Raw genomic sequence first — 22,407 nt, 5'->3', positions numbered from 1 at the left:
TTAATTTGTTTTAAACTCGGGGTCACTCGTGGGTCAACTCGCACCGTGAGACAGGGGTTTAACTGTGAGACACAACAAAGTAACCATTAGCTCATTCATAGGCAAGAACAATATGAATGAATATTTCACGGACTCAGTTATACCACATATATAATTTGAAACACTTTCTCCTCAGGTGTTTAGAGCGATGGACATCTGCAGGAGATTCTTTCTACTTCCCAAGGACATTAAACAACAATATGCTCGCTCAAAGGACTCTGATTTTCCAAACCATGGGTGGATTGCTTTTGAGACTGAGAGGTAAGCTCTCCCCCCTTCCATGCATCTCTTCCAATGCTGAAAATCAATTATATGCAGAAGATGCCAGGAAGATTATTTGGTGTAGGGACAACAAGGTTTGACATCACGTCTCAGTAACGCAGCAGGTAGACCTGCTGTCTCACATCACCAGATACCCGGGTGCTGTCTGTGTGGAGTTTGCAAGTTTTCCTTGTGACCGCGTGGTTTCCTCTGGGTGCTCCGTCTTCCTCCCACATCCCAATGAAGTGCAAGTTTGTAACCAGAAAGCTCTCTCCACATCAACATGTCCTGGACATCCCTCAACAATGTCCTCTCTTCTTTCCACTCCTCCCTTGACCTCAGTAATGACAAACTAACTTCATTCTGCACTTCCTACTTCTGTAGAAGTATCTTACATCTAATCTATAACTCTGTATCTCTTACCATAGACACTGCCTGACCTGCTGTGCCTTTCCAGCATTTTGTGTTGAAAATATTACATATATAACCTAGATCTGAAATGTCACTTATCCATCTCCAGTCTGAAGAAAGGTCTCAACCTGAAAGATCACCAATTCCTCCTCTCCAGAGATGCTGACTGTCCCATTGAGTAACTCCAGCATTTTGTGTCTCTCCAGTGATACTACCTGGCCCGCTGAGTAACTCCAGTATTTTATGTTAATCTCCAGTGATGCTACCTGGCCCGCTGAGTTACGTGTGATCATTGACAGTGATTGTGCTATATTGTCAGTGGCAGTCCCAGAGGAAGTGATGGAGCAACATTTAAGCATGGATCTTTAAATAAACAAATGTAAATATTCTTCTCTTCACAGATTAAACCCAATGGAATTGAATGACCTGAAAGAAGCCTTTAATGTGACATCGTTGTCTTCCACTGACGTAAGATCTCAGAATTCACTTTGAGATTGGTTTGCAATCCATGTCAATAGATAATAGACAGTAGACAACAGGTGCAGGAGTAGGCCATACGGCCCTACTAGCCAGCACCTCTATTCAATGTGATCATGGCTGATCATCCACAATCAGTACCCCATTCCTGCCTTCTCCCCAAATCCGCCAACTTCAAGAGCCCTATCTAGCTCTCTCTTGAAAGTTTCCAGAGAACCGGCCTCCATCGCCCTCCACACTCACAACTATCTGTGTGAAAAAGTGTTTCCTCATCTCCGTTCTAAATGGCTTACTCCTTATTCTTAAACTGTGGCCCCTGGTTCTGGACACCCCAACATTGTCATTGTCCACATTGCAGGAAATATTGTCCCTCTTACCTTAAAGCTGTGCCCTCTAGTCTTTGATATTCCCACACTGGGATGGTTGTTATGGCGCTATATCCTCTCTACACCTCTCATCATTTTATAGATGTCTGTCAGGTCTCCCCTCAACCTCCAAAGTTCCAAACGAGAATAATCCAAGGTTGTCACAACCTCTCCTTATAGCTGACACTCTCTAATCCATGCAGCCTTCTCATCTGCACCCTCCAAAGCTTCCACACCCTTCCTGTATCTGGGCAACCAGAACTCCATGCAATAGTGCAATGCGGCCTATAAAACTGCAACATGACTTCTGACTTTTATATTTCACTAGACCAAGTGCAGACCCGTTGGGTCTGTTTCCCCAACGGCGTTTGCGGGGGGGGGGGGGGGGGGTGAGAAGAGGGGAGGGAGGGGAGAGGGGGAGGAGGAAACGGGATAGATTTGGGAGGGAAAGGAGAGCGGGGTAGGGGGTGAGAGATGGGGAGAGAGATGTTGGGGAGGGGGGATGGGGAAGATTAGGAGGAGGGAGGGAGGGGGAGAGGGGTGGGGGAGAGAGGGGAAAGAGTGGGGAGGGTGGAGGGGAAGGGGGAGAGAAGTGGAAGAGTGGGGAGGGAGGAGGAGAGGGGTAGTGGGAGTGATGGAAGAGGGACAGAGGGATAGGGGGAAGGGAGGGGAAGAGAGAGGGGTGAGGAGAGGGAGAGGGGGAGGAGAGAAGGGGGAGAGGAGTGGGGAGGGAGGGAGGGAGGGGTAGAGGGGTAGCGGGAGTGGAGAAAGAGAGACGGGGGAGTGGTGGAAGAGGGACAGAGGGGTAGGGGAAGGGGTGGGGGAGAGAGGGGAAGGGAGGGGAAGAGAGAGGGGTGGGGGTGGGAGAGGCGTGGGTTAAGGGGATAAAAGTGGAAGAGTGGGGAGGGAGGGGTAGGGGGAGTGGTGAAAGAGGGACAGAGGGGTAGGGGGAAGGGGGTGGTGGTAGAGAGGGAAGGGGGGTGGGGGAGAGAGGGATGGGTGGGAGAGGGAGAGGGTGACGAGAGGGAAACATAGAAGCATAGCAATTAAGTGCAGGAGTAGGCCATTCGGCCCTTCGAGCCTGCTGATCATGGCTGATCATCCAACTCAGTATCCTGTACCTGCCTTCTCTCCGTACCCCCTGATCCCTTTAGCCACAAGGGCCACATCTAACTCCCTCTTAAATATAGCCAATGAACTGGCCTCAACTACCTTCTGTGGCAGAGAGTTCCAGAGACTCACCACTATCTGTGTGAAAAATGTTTTCCTCATCTCAGTACTAAAGGATTTCCCCTTTATCCTTAAACTGTGACCCGCTTGTCCTGGACTTCCCCAACATCGGGAACAATCATCCTGCATCAGACAAATGAAATTCAGGACTTTTCTCTTCACAAGCAAAGTCAGAATGACGGTTAGTGAAGAATTCGAATATTTGCTGAGCGTTCAGATGCTGCGCGCGTCTCCTGCACCAAAGGGGGGGGGGGGGCGGGGAGCGTGTGTCGTCACACACAAAGATCTTGTAGCGGAGAGCTCCGCTATAAGATCTTTGGTCACATACTAAGCACGCGCCTCCACAAACAGATGAGCGTCTTCTTGAATGGAGAGCGCGTGGCTGCCTCCACAAACAGTCACACACACTGAGGACCCGCCACCACAAAAAATATTTTGTGAGGAAGGGGAGGAGGAGGGTGGAGAGGGGGAGGGGGAGAGGGTGGGGGAAGAGGATGGGGAGAGAGGTGAAGGGGGGGGGGGGAGAGGTTGGAGCGGGCGTGCATGAGTCGAGAGAAGAGAAAAGGGCAGAGAGAGAGAGAGAGGCTGGTACAACAACAAAAATGCTGGATAAACTCAGCGGGTGCAGCAGCATCTATGGACCGAAGGAAAAGGGCAACATTTTTGGCCGAAACCCTTCTTCCGGGTTTCGGCCAAAAACGTTGACCATTCAATTCGCTCCATAGATGCTGCCGCACCCGCTGAGTTTATCCAGCTTTTTTTTATGTCTACCTTCGATTTTCCAGCATCTGTAGTTCCTTGTTAAAGACAGAGACTGTGCACGGTAAGGGAATGAGGAGGGAGAGGGGGAAGAGTGTGGAGGGAGGGGGAGAGTGGGATGGGAGGGGGAGAGGGGTGGGGGGAGAGAGGGGAAAGAGTGTGGGGGGGGGGGGAGGGGGGGAGAGAAGTGGAAGAGTAGGGAGGGAGGGAGGGGGAGAGGGGTAGCAGTAGTGGTGGAAGAGGGACAGTGGGAGTGGTGGAAGAGGGACAGAGGGGTAGGGGAAGGGGTGGGGGAGAGAGGGGAAGGGAGGGGGAGACGGGTGGCGGAGGGAGAGGGGTGGGGTAAGGGGAGAGAAGTCGGAGAGGGAGGGGTAGGGGGAGTGGTGGAAGAGGGACAGAGGGGAAGGGGGCGGGGAGAGTGGGAAGGGGGTGGGGTAGAGAGGGAAGGGGGTGGGGTAGAGAGGGAAGGGGTGGGGGAGAGGGATGGAAAAGGGGTGAGGAGAGGGAGATGGGGAGGAGAGAAGGGGGGGAGAAGTGGTAGAGTGGGGAGGGAGGGAGGGGTAGTGGGAGTGGTGGAAGAGGGACGGGGGAGTGGTGGAAGAGGGACAGAGGGGTAGGGGAAGGGGTGGGACAGGGAGGGGAAGAGAGAGGGGTGAAGGAGGGAGAGGGGTGGGGTAAGGGGAGAGAAGTGGTGGTGTGGGGAGGGAGGGGTAGAGGGACTGGTGGAAGAGGGACAGAGGGGTAGGGGAAGGAGGCGGGGGGAGAGAGGGAAGGGGGTGGGGGAGAGAGTGATGGGTGGGAGAGGGAGAGGGGTGACGAGAGGGAAACAGAAACATAGAAATTAAGTGCAGGAGTAGGCTATTTGTCCCTTCGAGCCTGCACCACCATTCAATATGATCATGGCTGATCATCCAACTCAGTATCATGTACCTGCCTTCACTCCATACCCCCTGATCCCTTTAGCCACAGGGGCCACATTTAACTCCCTCTTAAATACAGCCAATGAACTGGCCTCAACTACCTTCTGTGCCAGTGAATTCCAGAGATTCACCACTCTCTGTGTGAAAAATGTTTTTCTCATCTCGGTCGTAAAAGATTTACCTCTTATCCTTAAACTGTGACCCCTTGTTCTGGACTTCCCCAACATCTGGAACAATCTTCCTGCATCTAGCCTGACCAACCCCTTAAGAATTTTGTAAGCTTCTATAAGATACCCCATCAATCTTCTAAAATCTTGCGAGTACAAACCGAGTCTGGGGCTGATTCTATGGGTGAGATGCCAGTTTAAAAAAATATATTAGGTGGGGGGGGGACGATTTGATTAAAAATGTGTACATAAACACGACAAAATGTAATCAGGAGTTTCTATAAGATCCCCCCCCCAATCTTCCAAAATCTAGCGAGTATAAGCCGAGTCTATCCAGTCTTTATTCATATGAAAGTCCTGACATCCCAGTAATCAGTCTGGTGAACCTTCTCTGTACTCCCTCTATGGCAACAATGTATTTGAGCATTGGGCATTGTGACATCACACGATGGAACGTTCACCATTGGCTCGGGCTCCTGCAAAGGCATATGTAAATGGATCCATTCCGATTGGACATATGTGAGCATCGGGCATTGTGACATCACACGATGGAACGTTCACCAGGGGCTGGGGCTGGTGCTGATTCTATGGGTGAGAAGCCAGTTTATTTTTGAAATATTGGGGGGGGGAGAAGGATTTGATTAAAAACGTGTACTTAAACACGACGAAATGTAATGAGGTGCGGATACTTAGAAAGAAAAGTGAAATCTCTACCAAAATGGAAAAGATGTCGGCGATTCTGCGTCTGGTTTCGGAGTTGCAGTGAATCAAAGGAAGAAATGCAGCCGGCAGCCATCCATGTAAATGGATCCATTCCGATTGGACATCTGCGAGCATTGGGCATTGTGATTGGGCATCTGCGAGCATTGGGCATTGTGACATCACACGATGGGAACGAATCAAAAGGAAGAAAGGCAGCCGGACGGATGGCAGGCGACAGCCACAGACTTTTATATAATAGATAGAAGATGTAGAAACAAGTACATAACTGCGAAAACTGGTTACAAAATAAGTCACAAAGTTCTGGAGCAACTTAGCAGGTTAGGCAGCATCCCTGGAGAATATGGATAGGTGACATTTTGGGTTGTGACCCTCAGTCTGTAAAAGGGTCCAAACACGAAATGTACCTATTCATGTTCTCCAGAGATGCTGCCTGACCCACTGAGTTACTCCATACCTTTGTGTCTTCTTTTATACTCAATATCTCGTCCAGTGAAGGCAAGCATACGAAACAACATGGGCAAACACACAAAAGCTGGAGAAGGTTTCTCACTTTTATAACAGTTCCTCCAATGCAAAAGCAAATCATTGGCAGCCCAAAATAAAATGTAGGAAGGAACTTCAGATGCTGGTTTAAAGATAAACACAAAGTGCTGGAGTAATTCAGCGGCTCAGGCAGCACCTCTGGATAAAAGGAATGGGTGATGTTTCGGGTCGAGACCCTTCTTCAGAATCGAGGTGTTAGTATTAATGAGGTGGCAAAAAACATTTGTGAAGAATGAAATGTAGCTAAATTCTCAGATCAAATTTGTATTCCAGCATTTCATTACGTCCTTCCCTCAGCCTCATAAACCTTCAGTCTTAGATTAAATGAGCCCAGAATTTATTGCTATTGGCAAAGCATCACAGTGGCACAGCTGGTTGAGCCTCTGCCTCACTTCGCCAGAATCCAGGGTTCGATCCTAGTCTCCGGTGCCGTGTGTGTGGAGTTTGCACGTTCTCAGTGTGACTGCGTGGGTTTCCTCCGGTTGTTCCGCTTTCCTCCCACATCCCAAAGACGTGCGGGTTTGTAGGGTAATCAGCCCTCTGTAAATTGCCCCCTGGTTGGAGGGAGTGGATGCAAAAGAGGAATAACATGGAGCTTTCTGTGAATAGATGATCAATGGTTGGCGTAGACTCAGAGGGCCAAATGTTCTGTTTCCGTGCTGTGTCTCTAAACTCTAAACATCAATGTTTAGTTTTCACTGGAAAAACATTTTCCTGAACATCTAAGTTAATGCATAGCTTGCACGTTTAGTTGTGTGGGAAGGAACTAATCTTGTCATCTGTATCAATGATTTGGATGATAACATACAGGGCAAGATTAGCAAGTTTGCTGATGATATACAAGTTAGTGGTTTTGTAGATAGTGAATATGGTTGTGAACGATTGCAGCAGGATCTAGATCGATTGGCCAGGTGGGCTGATGGAATTTAATACAGAAAAGTGTGACGTGTTGCATTTTGGGACATCGAACAAGGGCAGGACCTACACAGTAAATGGTAGGCCTCAGGGTAGTGTTGTAGAGCAGAGGGATCTAGGAGTGCAGGTGTATGGTTCCTTGAAGATTGAGTCACAGGTAGACAAGGTGGTCTAAAAGGCTTTTGGCACTTTAACCTTCATCAGTCAGAGTATTGAGTATAGAAGTTGGGAGATCATGTTGCAGTGGTATAAGACGTTGGTGAGACCGCATTTAGAATATTGTATTCAGTTCTGGGCACCATGTTATAGGAAATATATTATCAAGCTTGAAAGGGATCAGAAAAGATTTACGAGGATGTTGCCAGGACTAGAGGGTGTGAGCAATAGGGAGAGGTTGAGTAGGTTGGGTCTCTATTCCATGGAGCGCAGGAGGACGAGGGGAGGTCTTATAGAGGTATATAAAAATGTGAGAGGAATAGATCGGGTTGATGCACACAGTCTTTTGCCAAGAGTAGGGGAATCGAGGGCCAGAGGACATTGGTTGAGGGTGAAGGGGAAAAAATTTAATAGAAATCTGAAGGATAATGTTTTCACTGAAATGGTGGTGGGTGTATGGAATAAGCTGCCAGAGGACGTAGGTGACGCTGGGACTATCCCATTGTTTAAGAAACAATTAGATAGGGACATGGATAGGACAAGTTTGGAGGGATATGGACCAAGTGCAGGCAAATGGGACTAGTGTAGCTGGGACATTGTTGACCGGTGTGGGCGAGTTTGGCTGAAGGGCCTGTTTCCACACTGTATCACTCTATAAGGCTCTATGACCCTAACTGCAGATGATGGCTTACACCGACGATAGACACAAAATGCTGAAGTAACTCTTGGATGTTTAATTTATATGCGTATTTCAGTACAAAATTAAGTGACTTCAAAGTAAATTTATTTTATTTTCCATGAGACATGGCCTACCAAAGACCTACCTGAGTTTTCAAGTTGCCTGGAGTCATTCGTTGGAACGTTTAAGGACCTTTCGTTGCGGATTTTGAAAGTCATTGAACTGAGTCTGGGAGTTGAGACTGATTTCTTTGTCAGCAAGCATCAAGAGATCGTCAGTAAGTCTCCATTTCAATGTCATTTAGTTTAGTTTAACTTAGAGATACAGAGTGGAAACAGGCCCATCGGCCCAGGCATGGAAATCGCAATCAAAACATGCGGAGGATACAATTTCCTGGTGGCCTCGTGCGCGCATGCGCACACACGCAAGGCTTCAGCCGTGGGCCCTGTGGACGGTAACATTGGGAGCTGACCTGGTTGGTGACCGACTCCGAACTCCAGCAACAGCAGCTTCATCCGCCCCAAATCGTGGGGGTTAAACCGGCCCATTCACAGGGTCTTTCATTGGCCGGCGGGGGCTTCAACATCGGGAGCCTCGATCACCTCGATGCAACAGTTTGATTTTAAACCTCACTGGGCGCTGAAAGGCCCCACGAATGGGCCAATTTAGCCTGTAGAAAGCGTCTGATAAAGTCCAGATTACAAAACATGGGGGGGGGGGGGGGGAGATTGTCCCCCACCTCTCAAAGCAGGGGGAGGGGGAGGAGTCGTGTGTCCCGATGTCCCCACCCCAGTATTTCCACCCCTGCATCGGCCCACCAAGTCCGCTCCAACCAGCGATCACCCATACACTAGTTCTATCTGAAGATAGACACAAAATGTTGGAGTAACTCAGCAGGAGAGGCAGCACTCCGGAGAGAAGGAATGGGTGACGTTTCGGGTCGAGACCCTTTGAAGAAACACAGAGAAGTTGTGGTGAAAGGTCTGTTTCTATGATGTATGCCTCCATGACCCCGTAGACAAGGCACAAAGAATTGCAGATGCTGGAATATTGAATAAAGACAAAGTGCTCTCAACTTTTTGGACAGAATCTGTGGTGAATGGACAGCAGCATTTTCTGATCAGGACCTTTATTCAGAAAGATGGAAAGGGGGGGAGGGGGGAGTGAGGGAGGGGGAAGTTGGAGAATAGAGACTTGGGTGGCACAAACACATGCGAGTGACAGGTAGATACAAATGGGGAGGGGTATGATTGGCAGATTGCAGGAGGCAGGAAAGGTTAGAGGTGAACGGGAGACATAAGGTCATCCGATAAGGAGCAAGGAGGAGGAGTGAAATGTAAAGCCAGAAGGAGGGATGTGGGTGGAAGAGGTTATTATCATCTGTTTTGCAGATTTGTTAAAAGATATAACATACGGTGACGCAGCAGTAGAGTTGCTGCCTCACAGTGCCAGAGACCTGGGTTCGACCCTGCCAATGGGTGCTGTCTGTATGGAGTTTGTACGTTCTCCCTGTGACAGCATGGGTTTCCTCTGGGTGCTCTGGTTTCCTCCCACACTCCAAAGATGTACAGGTTTGAAGGTTAATTGTCCCTCCACCAGGGGGCGCTGCACAACGGATGACTCACCAAGTCTTTGTCCTTTGCATTCTTTGTGTTTTTAGTTTGTTGAAAGATGTATAGAACCACAGAACATAGAAAATAGGTGCAGGAGTAGGCCATTCGGCCCTTCGAGCCTGCACCACCATTCAATAAGATCATGGCTGATCATCCAACTCAGTATCCTGTACCTGCCTTCTCTCCATACCCCCTGATCCCTTTAGCCACAAGGGCCACATCTAACTCCCTCTTAAATATAGCCAATGAACTGGCCTCAACTACCTTCTGTGGCAGAGAATTCCAGAGATTCACCACTCTTTGTGTGAAAAATGTTTTTCTCATCTCGGTCCTAAAAGATTTCCCCCTTATCCTTAAACTGTGACCTCTTGTTCTGGACTTCCCCAACATCGGGAACAATCTTCCTGCATCTAGCCTGTCCAACCCCTTAAGAATTTTGTAAGTTTCTATAAGATCCCCCCTCAATCTTCTGAATTCTAGCGAGTATGTTTTAGCTTACCTTTATTTTTTGAATTTGTGGTTGGTGGTGGGGGTGAAACTTTTTCATCTCTTTCCTCGATGGAGATGTGACTTTTTCTGTGTTGTATCTCCGTCCGCACTGCGGCCTAACATCGTGGAGTTGGTGGCCTCTTGTTTAGAACTTCTAGAGCTCCAAAACTGTGGAGACTGTGGATTTTAACATCTTGGAGCGGGTGATCCCTTTGCCAGGTGTCGGCCTTTGGTGCTCCCACCTGCAGGAGCTCGCGGTTCCTGGTGAACGGCCGACTTCGGGGACTCCAAGCTGCAGGAGTTTCGACCGCCCCGATGCGGGAGCTTAGACTGCCCCGATGTGAGAGCTTCGATCACCGGCTACAGATGGTTCGGAGATGGTGGGAGATTGCAACCTTCACATGGTCCACCCTGTTTCCACTAGTGCAATCAACTGGACGTGCACAAACAGATAGATCAAACAGAACAAGTTGATCTACAACTTTAGGCAGTGCACGCCATACACAAGAAGAAGACAGTGGGGAATGTGGGGGAGCCGCTGTGGTGGATGTTTATGTTAAATTTTTATGTAGTGTTGTGTCTTGTTGCTTTTTTGGTATGACTGTATGGCAAACCAAATTCCTCGTACGTTGCAAAACTTACTTGGCTAATAAATTAGGATATGATTATCTCTAAACTAAAACTAAATTGCATTTCAGAGAAATTACTAATTTCTATTGTATAATCTTTTCAAGGTAGTGGCAACTTATCAACCCTCAGAGCTGCGTATTACCCAGCGGTACAGAAATCCTGTGTGAAGGAAAAGCAGAACCGGTGTGGGGAACATTCTGACTACGGGACATTCACTTTCGTGTTCCAGGACAGGAACGCAGGACTGGAGGTGATTCTCATCCTCATCACAGAGTGGGAATGTCAAAGACCAGAGGGCACAGCTTTAAGCTGAGGGGTGAGGGCATGAGGGGGGGGGGGGGCAAAGATTATGTAGAAGAAGATGATTCTCATCCTTCAGTTTCCATTGTCCCTATATTCACAATGAATTACGAGGTTACACAACATCTTTTAAAACTTCCATCAAAATCTTCCTGTCCCTCCTTCTCACATGGCGTAAACCAAGTGGCAGGTAGAGCTGTTGCCTCTCAAAGCCAGAGATCCTGGTTCGATCCTGAACTCCAATGCTGTCTGTGTGTGGAGTTTGCACGTTCTCCCTGTGACTGCATGGGTTTCCTCCGGGTGCTCTGGTTTCCTCCCACATCCCAAAGACGCACAGGTTTGTAGGTCAATTAGCTTCTGTAAATCACCCCTAGTGTGTTGGGTGTGGATGGGAAAGTGGGATAACATAGAACTAGTGTGAACGGGAGATCGATGGTTGGCATGGACTCAGTGAGCAGAAGGACCTGTTTCCATGCTGTATCACTAAACTGACTTTAAAAGTTACTCGGCTAAGTGGGACCCTTTGGGTCCCTGTCACATGGGAGAACAGGTTCCCCCAACGTAACCCGTTCCACGAACGCAATATTCCACCACTCACCCATAGCCTCCAACTGCGCAGGCGCGGCTCGTCACCTCTCATCCCCAACACTCTCTCCCCTTCCTCTTCACCCTCCCTCTTAACCATATAACCATATAACAATTACAGCACGGAAACAGGAACAACTCGGCCCTTCTAGTCCGTGCCGAACACTTATTCTCCCCTAGTCCCATGTACCTGCACTCAGACCATAACCCTCCATTCCTTTCCCATCCATATACCTATCCAATTTATTTTTAAATGATAAAATCGAACCTGCCTCTACCACTTCCACTGGAAGCTCATTCCACACAGCTACCACTCTCTGAGTAAATAAGTTCCCCCTCATGTTACCCTTAAACTTCTGTACCTTAATTCTCAAGTCATGTCCTCTTGTTTGAATCTTCCCTACTCTCAATGGGAAAAGCTTATCCATGTCAACTATGTCTATCCCTCTCACCATTTTAAAGACCTCTATCAAGTCCCCCCTTAACCTTCTGCGCTTCAAAGAATAAAGACCTAACTTGTTCAACCTTTCTCTGTAACTTAGTTGCTGAAACCCAGGCAACATTCTAGTAAATCTCCTCTGTACTCTCTCTATTTTGTTGACATCCTTCCTATAATGAGGCGACCAAAACTGTACACCATACTCCAGAATTGGCCTCACCAATGCCTTGTACAATTTTAACATTACATCCCAACTTCTATACTCAATGCTCTGATTTATAAAGGCCAGCACACCAAAAGCTTTCTTTACCACCCTATCTACATGAGATTCCACCTTCAGGGAACTGTGCACAGTTATTCCTAGATCCCTCTGTTCAACTGCATTCCACAATTCACTACCATTTACCATGTACGTCCTATTTTGATTTGTCCTGCCAAGATGTAGCACCTCACACTTATCAGCATTAAACGTCATCTGCCATCTTTCAGCCCACTCTTCCAAATGGCCTAAATCTCTCTGTAGACTTTGAAAATCTACTTCATTATCCACAACACCACCTATCTTCGTATCATCTAAATACTTACTAATCCAATTTACCACACCATCATCCAGCTCATTGATGTACATGACAAACAACAGTGGACCCACACAGATCCCTGTGGCACCCCACTAGTCACCGGCCTCCAACTCTTCTTTCCCCTCTCCTCCTCCCCTCCCTCAATCCTTCCCTCACCTCCTCCTGCCTCTCCTTTCCCCTACCCTCAGTCACCCCCTCCCTCACTCCATAACTCCTCTCCCCTCCCTATCCCCATCTTAGCCTTCTATCCCTCACCTTCCCACTCCTCACCTCCCCCTAACCCACCACTATCCCTCACCTCCCTCACTGCCCTCCACTCCCTCTATTCCCCATTCTCCACCTACCTGCTCCCCCTACTGTCCCTCTATCCCTCCTCCTCCCCCACTCCCTCCTCACCTCCCCCACATTCCCCTCCATTTCCCTCCCTAACCCTCCACCCTCAATCCCCCCAGACTCCCTCCTCACCTCGCCAGGATCTCGAGGTTGCCGCTCCTCTCCCTTCTTGCATGTCCCAGAAGAGCATCACCCGCTGGTGCCCTCAGCCGCTCAGCACCCAGGCCTTGGATCCTCAGCACAGCCCCGGGACACCAGCAACTACGGCCGCGCTAGCAGAGGCGGGCGGGCGGGCGTCAAGTGAATGACGGACGATGCGCCCAATCAGTGTGGCGATGGTGCAGGAAGGGGCATCGCCGTTCCGGCGGTGACTGACAGGAGAGGGGACCAATCTGCACGGTGCGGTTTATAAGATTTTTAATCCTTTATAACTTTTAAAATATACCACCGATTGGAACATAATTTGTTGCACTTGCAGCACAGGATAATGGTGAGTAAGGTGGAGAAAATTTGTAGTGCCCTCAAGTACCGTTTTTGCGCAAATGTAAGAAAACTGCAAACCGGAAGATAACAAGATGAGAGTTTTAGTTAACAGGGGGGAGGGGGTTAGTTGGGGGGTTAGGTGGGGGAAGGAGGACATGGGGTGGGGAGAGGGGAGGGAGGGAAGAAGATGAGGGGGAGAGATGAGGGGAGAGAGGGGGGGAGGTGGAGAGTGGGTGGGAGGTGGGGAGAGGGCGGGGAGGGGGGAGAGAGGGGAGGGGGGAGAGAGGGGAGGGGGAGAAGGGAGGGGGAGAGGGGTTGGGCCGCTCCCTCTATTCCCCACTCCATATCTCCTCTCCCTATATTCCCCTCTTCCCCACTCTCCCTCCTCACCTCCCCTATTTCCTCCCCTCTCTCTCCCTACCCCCTCCTCTCCCTCAATCCCGCCACTCTCCCTCTTCACCTCCCCAGGATCTCCCTGCCCCCGGGAGCCTGCCACCAGGTCCTGAGCAGCAGCCGTCGGCCTTAGTGTCAGCCTCAGCTCCTAGGCCTCGCATCCTTGGCGCGTCCTCTCTCTACCCCCGGAGCCAGCTGGTGCACGCCGGTGATTTCCGGGTCGTCACAGAGGACTGATTCCCGAACGCTTCAGACCCCAAGTACGGGGTGGGGGGAGGGGTTGGAGTGGGCGGGCGTGGGCCTGAGTGAGGCCGCGGGTTGATGCCGCCGCCGCAATGTTCTAGAAGCTGAGCCAAAGCGCGAGCGACTTCTTTTGTGGGAGTCCAGTTGCGGGAGGCGTGGCACAAGCGTACTTTGTGTTGAGCCACTTGGGTTGGGTGCTGGGTGCAGGGTGCGGGGAGGAGCGTGACTTCACAAAGGAAAGCAGGTGTCCTCGGGATCTGACGAACCTGCTCGTTCTTTCTGTGCCTATTAAAGAACGGGGGGGGGGGGGGGGGGGGGGTGACTTAAATCGTGCAAAACACCAGATGTTTAATCCAGAGCCGGGGAAGGACACAGAAAGGGACACAGAGACACAGAGAAACAATAAAATTCAATGCTATGCAAAAAATAAATAAACAATGCTTTAATCCACAGCAGGGGGGAGGCGGGGCCAGGAGGCAGGTGGGGTGGCGGGGCCAGGAGGCAGTTGGGCCTCTATTGGTGGGCATGTGGGCATTGTGATGTCAGCAACTGGCAAGCGGCGATTATTTTTTTTAAAGTGAGTTTCGTGAGCAATTATATTCAAAATCTAGGGAAATAATTGACCACATTTAGAGAGGTGTGGATTTCTGAAATCATAAGGTAAATCCCTACCGAAATATGTAAAAATCTCTGAAGAAGGGTTTCGGCCCGAAACGTCGCCTATTTCCTTCGCTCCATAGATGCTGCTGCACCCGCTGCGTTTCCCCAGCAATTTTGTGTACCTTATGTAAAAATCTCCCCGTTTTTGCATCTGGTTTTCAAGGAGATATGTTTCAAAGGCAAAATGACAAACACACACGCGCGCACACACACACACACACACACACACACACAGAGTTTTAAAAGTATATAGATGTACATTCTTCATGCTGCGTGCGATGCCCTCCGGTGACTGCGGCTGTGGCTATGGATGCGACCATGCAACGCCGGGCAACAGCCGGCGAGGTGGGCGCCGCCGGTGGCTAACAGCGGACGCAGCCAATCTGTGCAGCGATGGTGCAGGAAGGGCGTCGCCGTCCCAGCTGTGGTAGTGACTGACAGGAGAGGAGACCAATCTGCATGGCGGTGACTGACAGGAGAGGAGACGAATCTGCACATGCACGGTTTTTAAGATTTTAAACCTTAATAGCTTTTAAAATACACCACCGATTGGAACAAAACTTGTTGCACTTACAGCACAGGAGAAGGTTAAGTAAGGTTGCAGAAAATCGTAGCGCTATCGTGAACCGTTTTTGCGCAATAGAAAAACCACACAAACCGGAAGATAACAAGATCAGAGTTTTACTTATATATACTAGACCAAGTGCAGCCCCATTTGGTTTGTTCCCCAAATGCACTCGTTTCCGACCCGCAGCCCCCACGGGAAGCGTGGTCCTCCAAAGCCATTCCCGAAAGTAAGATTCCAGCACTCCCCTTGCCTCCCTCAGCAGCGCTCTTAAAAAACATTCCAATTGCACGTCCTATGTGTTGCAATAGCAATTCGTCCTCCCCCTGCTAGTCGAGCCATTGTGATTTAATCAGTTGAAGCTGGTCGGTTTGAAATTCAAGGTATTTTGATTTTTTTAAACTTTAATCAGTAATGTTGAGAAATAAAACATAAAATGTTCAGTGAGTGTGATTTCTGCCTATAGGGGGAAAATGTGAATCAGAATATGTAAACATCGTGTGAAAGTTGGCATTTTTAAAGCTTTAATCGCAAATAACATGTTAAATATAGAGAGAGAGGAGTGCAACATGGCGGCAGGTCGCGGAGGCCCGAACGAGGCACGGAGCGATCCGAGGAGCAAAGATCCTATTGTGCGCTATAGGCTTTTTGCAGAGCTGGCAAAAGCAGTGGATGACCAGCCGATCGTGGCTTCCGCCAGCGTTCCAGACGTTCGCACCGCGGACACGGAGAGGAGGTGGTCCCCTGTGACGGGTAGAGGAGAGAGGAGAGAGGGAGGGATGAGAGGAGAGGGGTGAGAAGAGGAGGGGGGGGGGGGGGGGGGGGGGGGGTGGAGTAGAGCCGGGCGAGTGAGTGGGCTGCGAAAAGCTGGAAACCTGCGGCTGAGTGAGCGGGCGGGCGGGGGAGGAGAGGGGCATAGTTTCACCAGCTGCTTATTGACGAACCTCATTCAGCGAGTGAGCGATGCTCACCTCAGGATCTGCAGAACAAAGATCCTATAGCGGAGCGCAGCTCTAGGATCTTTGCTGCAGAACATTCTCGTTCTTTCTGCGCCTTTTGAAGAACAGGGGGGGGGGGGGGTGCGTGGAGTAACGTAGCTCATGCAAAACTGCGCAAGCTCATTGACAGCAGCTGCATTAACCCAAACCGGCGCGGGGCGGGGCCAGGAGGCAGGTGGGCCTCGATTGGTGGGCATGTGGGCATTGTGACGTCAGCAGCTGGCAAGCGGTGATTTTTTTTTTTTTAAGTGGGTTTTGTGAACAATTTATTTCAAAATCTGGGGGAATAATTGACCAGATTTAGAGAGAAGTGGAATTCTGAAATCATAAGTTAAATCCCTACCGAAATATGTAAAAATCTCTGTGTTTTGCATGTGGTTTTCGAGGAGATACGTTTCAATGGCAAAATGACACCACCCCTGCCCCCCCCCCCCCCCCCCCACACACACACAGTTTTAAAAGTATATAGATAGATATATGATTTGATATAGATAAATATATATAGACTGTGGGACCTGTTGGGTCCCTGTCACACGGGAGGCCTGGCCCCCAATGCAACCCTTTCCTCAATGCAATATTCCACCACTCACCCATTCCCCCAATGCAACCCGTCCCCCCAATGCAACATTGCACCCTCACGCATAGCCCCCAACTGCGCAGGCATGGCTCATTTCCTCTCAACCCCCAGCCCTCTCTCCTCCCCCTCTTCTTTCCCCTCTCCTCCTCCCCTCCCAAATCCCTCCCTCACCTCTCCCTCCCTCTCCTTTCCAATATCCTCAGTCACACCCTCCCTCCCTCCCTCCCTCTATAACTTCTCTCCCCTCCCTGCCCCCTCCTATCGCTCTATCCCCCACTCCTTGCCTCCCCTATACCCCCACTCTCCCTCCTGACCTCCCCCATTGCCTTCCTCTCCCTCTTTTCCCCACTCCCTACCTCCTCCACTCCATCTTCCTCTCCCTCTATTCCCCCTCCTCCCCAACTCTCCTCACCTCCCCTACTATCGGGGACAGCCCGCGCCGGTGGGGCAGGAAGGGGCATCCCCATCCCGGCTGTGGCATTGACAGACAGGAAAAGAGACCAATCTGAGTGGCGCTGACTGAAGGAATCTGCGCATGCGCGGTTTTAAAGATTTTTAAACCTCAATAGCATTTACAATATATCACCGATCAGAACGAAACTTGTTGCACTTGCAGCACAGGAGAACGGCGAGTAACCTGGCAAATTTCTAGTGCTATCGCGTACCATTTTTGCGCAAATAGAAAAACCCCGCACCTGTCGCACTCAGCAGCCCTCGTCCGCGAACACAGCAGCCCCCGCCCGCAAACACAGCAGCCCCCGTCCGCGAATACAGCAGCGCACGAACACAGCAGCCCTCGAACACAGCAGCCCCCTCTGTTGAAAACAGCAGCCCGCAAACACAGGGGGAGGGGGAGGGGGTAGTCGCAGCAGGCGCAGCTCACCCCGCACCTTCAGCTTTCGGCCGCACTCACAGCTCCCGGTCCCACTCCGACTTCACTCAGAGGCCTCCGATTCAATTTGCTCTCTGCCTGCATGCAACTCACAGACTCAGCCTCGCCTCTGGAGCTTTATTCGCCGTGGGTGCCAGAAGGGGCGTTACCTTCATGGTGACTGACAGGCGGGAAGACCAATCTGCTGATCTCACGATTTAAAAAAAACATTCATAACTTTTATTATCATTTCACCGATCGGAAAAAACTTTGGGGCGGTTGGAGGAGAGGAGGACGGTGAGTAAGATGGCAAAAAAATCATAGCGATATAGGGTAGCTTTTCTCTAAAAGTCATTTACCACGTAGACAGGAAGTGGTCAGGATGAGACTTTTAGTAATAGTATAGATATGATATATAGTATATATGTATATAATATATATATATATATAGATAGATAGATAGATAGATAGATAGATAGATAGATAGATAGATAGATAGATAGATAGATAGATAGATAGATAGATAGATAGATAGATAGATAGATTATAGATAGATAGATAGATAGATAGATAGATAGATAGATAGATAGATAGATAGATAGATAGATAGATAGATAGATAGATAGATAGATAGATAGATATACAGACAATTTTCATAGAACAGCTCTTTCACTAATCTAAACTAAAACTAAAGAAAATTTGGATATTTCATTTATGGAGCAGCTATAACTAATTTCCCCTAAATTCGTGTTGTCCATGAGAGACACATAGCATGACTTCTGTGTACGAAGGAACTGCAAGTGCAGGTTTACACTAAAGATAGATACAGAGTGCTGGAGTAAAACAACGGGTCAGGCAGCATCTCTGGAGAGAAGGAATGGAGGCATGACTTCTGATTTCCACTGACTTCAATCGTTATTTACAGACTGTTTGCATCGAACATGATAAATAGAACAGTACAAGATGTACATAACCTTGTTCAATTAGGTCCTCTGCCTGCACATAATGCACCAAAGAGCATGTTTCCATGATTCATCTTTTGATCAGAAAAGATGTAAACACACCAGTATCAATAAAAATAATTACATCTCCGCCGAGGTAAGAGATTAAAAAAAGTTTTCCCCAAACCCCCCCCCACATGAAATCAAGCTAAAGAACACTAAAACATACATTTAACACATTCTAAAAAACACCAAAGAAAGAAGGGACTGCTGGCAAGGCAGCCATTGCTGGCACCACATGGTGCTTTCTTGGTGTCTACATTGAGGCGTTGGACTCATAGCACAAGGTGGACATCAAGTGTTCCTGGTGAAGGCCTGTCATTGTATCACACAGACCAGACTCCACACCATTGATGCTGTCTACACCTCACGCTGCCTTGGAAAAGCTGCCAACATCATCATAGACTCGTCCCTTGATGTCCTTGATCACCTTTAGAAAGTTTCAAAAGATGAGACTCACACAAGTTGAGTTTGGCCGGGATGATCTCGGTAGGGGATATGGCGGAAATTGGGAGAAGACGATGAATTAAGTCGGAACAGGTAAAGGTGATAAAAGTGTAAAATACTGGAGCTACAGCAGGTGTGGAGAGAGGAGCAGAGTTATGCCCCTGTCCCACTTAGGAAACCTGAACGGAAACCTCTGGAGACTTTGCGCCCCACCCAAGGTTTCCGTGTGGTTCCCGGAGGTTGCAGGTGGTTGCCGGAGGTTGCAGGTAGTGGAAACAGGTGGGAGACTGACAAAAACCTCCGGGAACCTCCGGGAAACGCACGGAAACCTTGGGTGGGGCGCAAAGTCTCCAGGGGTTTCCGTTCAGGTTTCCTAAGTGGGTCAGGGGCATAAGTATTTGTAGTTGTCACCAGAACTGGAGCAGGTCAATGCTGCTGCTGCTGCTGTTTAACCACTTGCAGCTGGGTTTACAGTTGCACCGGGGAATTTCGGACATGTCCGCAATGCGAATCTGTACTTTCCCAACCGGCTTGTTTGCTTTAATGAATCTATATGCAGGTGGCTTTCTTTCATTGCGTTCATTTTCTAGTGCTTCCTTGCACTCCTTCAGTGCTTTCAGCTCTTGGAATCGTTTAGCTGTTTAACCACTTTAACTTCTGTGTTTCAGGTAATGTCCAGGTCTGGTCAGTACATCGCTGCCCCCTACCTTCCAAATGCGGTTCTTCTCAACATAGGTGACCTTCTGCAGAGGTGGACATCTGACAGATGGATTTCCGCAGTGAGTGAGGCAATAATTAGTTTGATAACAATTTGTAGGAAAATTATAATAAACTTATTTTAGCATTATTGACAGACTGCGTCAAACACGATGCCTAGTTCAACTGATCTCATCTGTCTCTACATGATTCACATCCCTCCATTCCCTGTACTTCCACGTGCCTATCTAAAAGCGTCTTAAAAGCCAGCATCACTGACCCTGGCATGCCATCCTGTGAAAAAATTTCTGACTGTCTACCGTATCTATGCTTTTCATAATTGTGTATACTTCTATCATCAGGAGGGGGGCGCTGCTCTGGCAGCAGCCATGTCATGCAGCTCGTCAGTTTTTCAACTTTTTTTTTAGTATGTTTTAAAGTATGTATTTAATGTTTCTTTGTGTGTTTTGCGTGGGGGGTGGTGTGGGGGGGGGGGGGGGGGGAGGGGGGGGGGGGGGGGTAAGGGGGAACCGCTTAGGTCGCCTCCTCCACGGAGAGGCGAGTTATTCCAGGTCGCCTCCCCCGTGGCCTAACATCAAGGATCGACGCGGCCTTTCCTGGAGACGCGCCCGGGGCTTCAGCGGCGGGCGCAGCGTGGACTCTCGGCGTGGAGCGGGTGAGCCCTCGCTGGAGGGGAGCGCTCCGTTTCGCTGGCCCGGGGCAGCCGGCAGCCTGAAGTCGCAGCCTGAAGTCGCGGTCTGCAGAGCTCCAGCTGGTGCGGCGTATACAACCCGGGATCTCACGTTGGGGACCCGGGGGAAGAAGAAGCCATCACTGCCGGCCCGCGGCCAACTTCTACCGCGGGGCCGGCATGGACTTACCATCACCCCTGGAGGGGAGCTTCGACCGCCGGCCCTGCAGTCTACGGTGCTTCTGGCTGCGGCGGGGACTTAAATCTTGACCGCCGGTCTGCGGCCTACACCAACTTAAAGACGCGGTCTCCGGTGAGGAAGAGCCGATCCTGGACTGACTCTGGACTCTGGTCCTGACCACGGGGGGGAAATGGAGGAGGACTGGCCAATTTTTGTGCCTTCCACCACAGTGATGAATGCTGTGGTGGATGTTTGTGTTACAGTTTTATTGTGGTTGTGTGTTCTTTATTATTGTATCGCTGCAGACAACCCAAATTTCCACCAGCCTGGCTGTGTGGCAATAAATTATATCTAAATTATATCTAATCTAATCTAATGTCTCTCCTCAACCTCCGTTATTCCGGAGAAAACAATCCAAGACTGTGCGTCCTCTCCCTCCAGCTGAAACCCTCTAATCTAGGCAACATTCTGGCAAAACTCCTCTGCACCATCTCCAAAGCCTCCACATTTCCTGTAATGGGGCGATCATCACTGCACATAATAACTCCAAGAGAAGTCTAACCAAAGTCCTATAGAGCAGCATCATGACTTTGTGACTCTTACATACAATGTCCCAAGCAATGAAGGTAAGCATACCATACACCTTCTTTACCAGCCTAGCCACCTGTGCTGCCATCTTCAGAGAGCTATGAACTCACTCCCTCTGCACATCATTGCTGTAAAGGGTCTCGCCATTAACTGTATACTCTCTCCTAACATTCAACCTCCCAAAGTGCAACACCTTGCACTTGCTCGGGTTAAACTCCATCTGCCATTTCTCTGCCCATTTCTTTAGCTGATCTATATCCCACTGTATCTTCTGACAGCCTTCCTCACAGTCTACAACTTCTCCAATTTTAGACAATAGACAATAGACAATAGGTGCAGTAGTGGGCCATTCGGCCCTTCGAGCCAGCAAACTTACTCACCACCCGTCTACATTTACGTCCAGGTCATTTCTATATATCACAAACAGCACAGATCCCTGCGGAACTCCACTGGTCACAAACCTCCAGCCTGAATATCCACCTTCCACCACAACGCTCTGTCTTCTACGAACAAGCCAGTTCTGAATTCATACGACCAAGTCATTGTGAATCCAGTACTTTGGCATTTTAAGCAATTAAAGTTCCCCTTGGTTGACAAAGTGATGTTCGTTTAGTTACAATAACAGTTGGAATTTACAAACCATGTCAATTGTTCTCTCTTTCCCACAGAAACACCGAGTGCGAATCCCGCAGACAGAAGATGCTTTGAACAGGAGCCGACAGTCACTAATTTTCTTCACCCACCCAGATAACGGTGCAATGATTGCCTGTTGTGATGGTTTGGACAAACACCCACCTATCACCTGCACCCAGTACTTTAAGGATAAACACCCTGATTTAGTGAATGTTTCTCTCTATCCGTAAAGTGATGGAGCAGGAAGGAGACAGCTGGAGAATCGTGAGGCTTTAGACATTATGGTGAAGTAAATAAAACTGTTTCTTACCGAACATCAATTAACATCAGACAGGGGATCACATTTAGTGTAGGAAGGAGCTGCAGATGCTGGTTTACACCAAAGATAGACACAAAATGCTGGAGTAACTCAGCGGCTTTGACAGCATCTCTGGTGAAATGGAATAGGTGACGTTTCGAGTTGGAGTCTGACGAAAGGTTCCGACTCGAAACGTCACCTATACTTTTTCTCCAGAGATGCCGCCTGACCTCCTGAGTTTCTCCAGCATTTTTTGCCTATCTGTGGGAACAAATTTGCTCTTAAGTATATCCACAATATATCCACAGTATATCCACAGTATATCCACAGTATATCCACAGTATATCCACAATATATCCACAGTATATCCACAATATATCCACAGTATATCCACAGTATATCCACAGTATATCCACAGTATATCCACAATATATCCACAGTATATCCACGGTATATCCACAGTATATCCA

At 49.1% G+C, this 22,407-nt stretch overlaps 1 protein-coding gene across 2 annotated transcripts in view; it reads left to right on the top strand.

Moving 5' to 3' along the window:
- LOC116984335 (2-oxoglutarate-dependent dioxygenase htyE-like) overlaps positions 1-22,108 on the top strand; it is a 37,832-nt gene extending 15,724 nt beyond the window's left edge. Inside the window, exons 3-8 of one of the 2 annotated variants that reach the window (XM_033038472.1) lie at positions 176-300; positions 1,113-1,179; positions 7,769-7,922; positions 10,482-10,627; positions 19,519-19,629; positions 21,675-22,108. In XM_033038472.1, coding sequence (XP_032894363.1) covers positions 176-300; positions 1,113-1,179; positions 7,769-7,922; positions 10,482-10,627; positions 19,519-19,629; positions 21,675-21,869 — 798 coding nt within the window. In that variant the 3' untranslated portion in view covers positions 21,870-22,108. Of the gene's footprint in view, positions 1-175; positions 301-1,112; positions 1,180-7,768; positions 7,927-10,481; positions 10,628-19,518; positions 19,630-21,674 lie in introns of both variants that reach the window. The other variant, XM_033038471.1, reaches the window with a different exon arrangement.
- The last annotated feature ends 299 nt before the right edge of the window (positions 22,109-22,407 follow it).

Source organism: Amblyraja radiata, chromosome 20, assembly GCF_010909765.2.
Source record: "Amblyraja radiata isolate CabotCenter1 chromosome 20, sAmbRad1.1.pri, whole genome shotgun sequence".
Taxonomy (NCBI): domain Eukaryota; kingdom Metazoa; phylum Chordata; class Chondrichthyes; order Rajiformes; family Rajidae; genus Amblyraja; species Amblyraja radiata.
The sequence above is the reverse complement of the archived record's forward strand: the minus strand, read 5'-3'. Positions and strand labels throughout refer to the sequence as shown.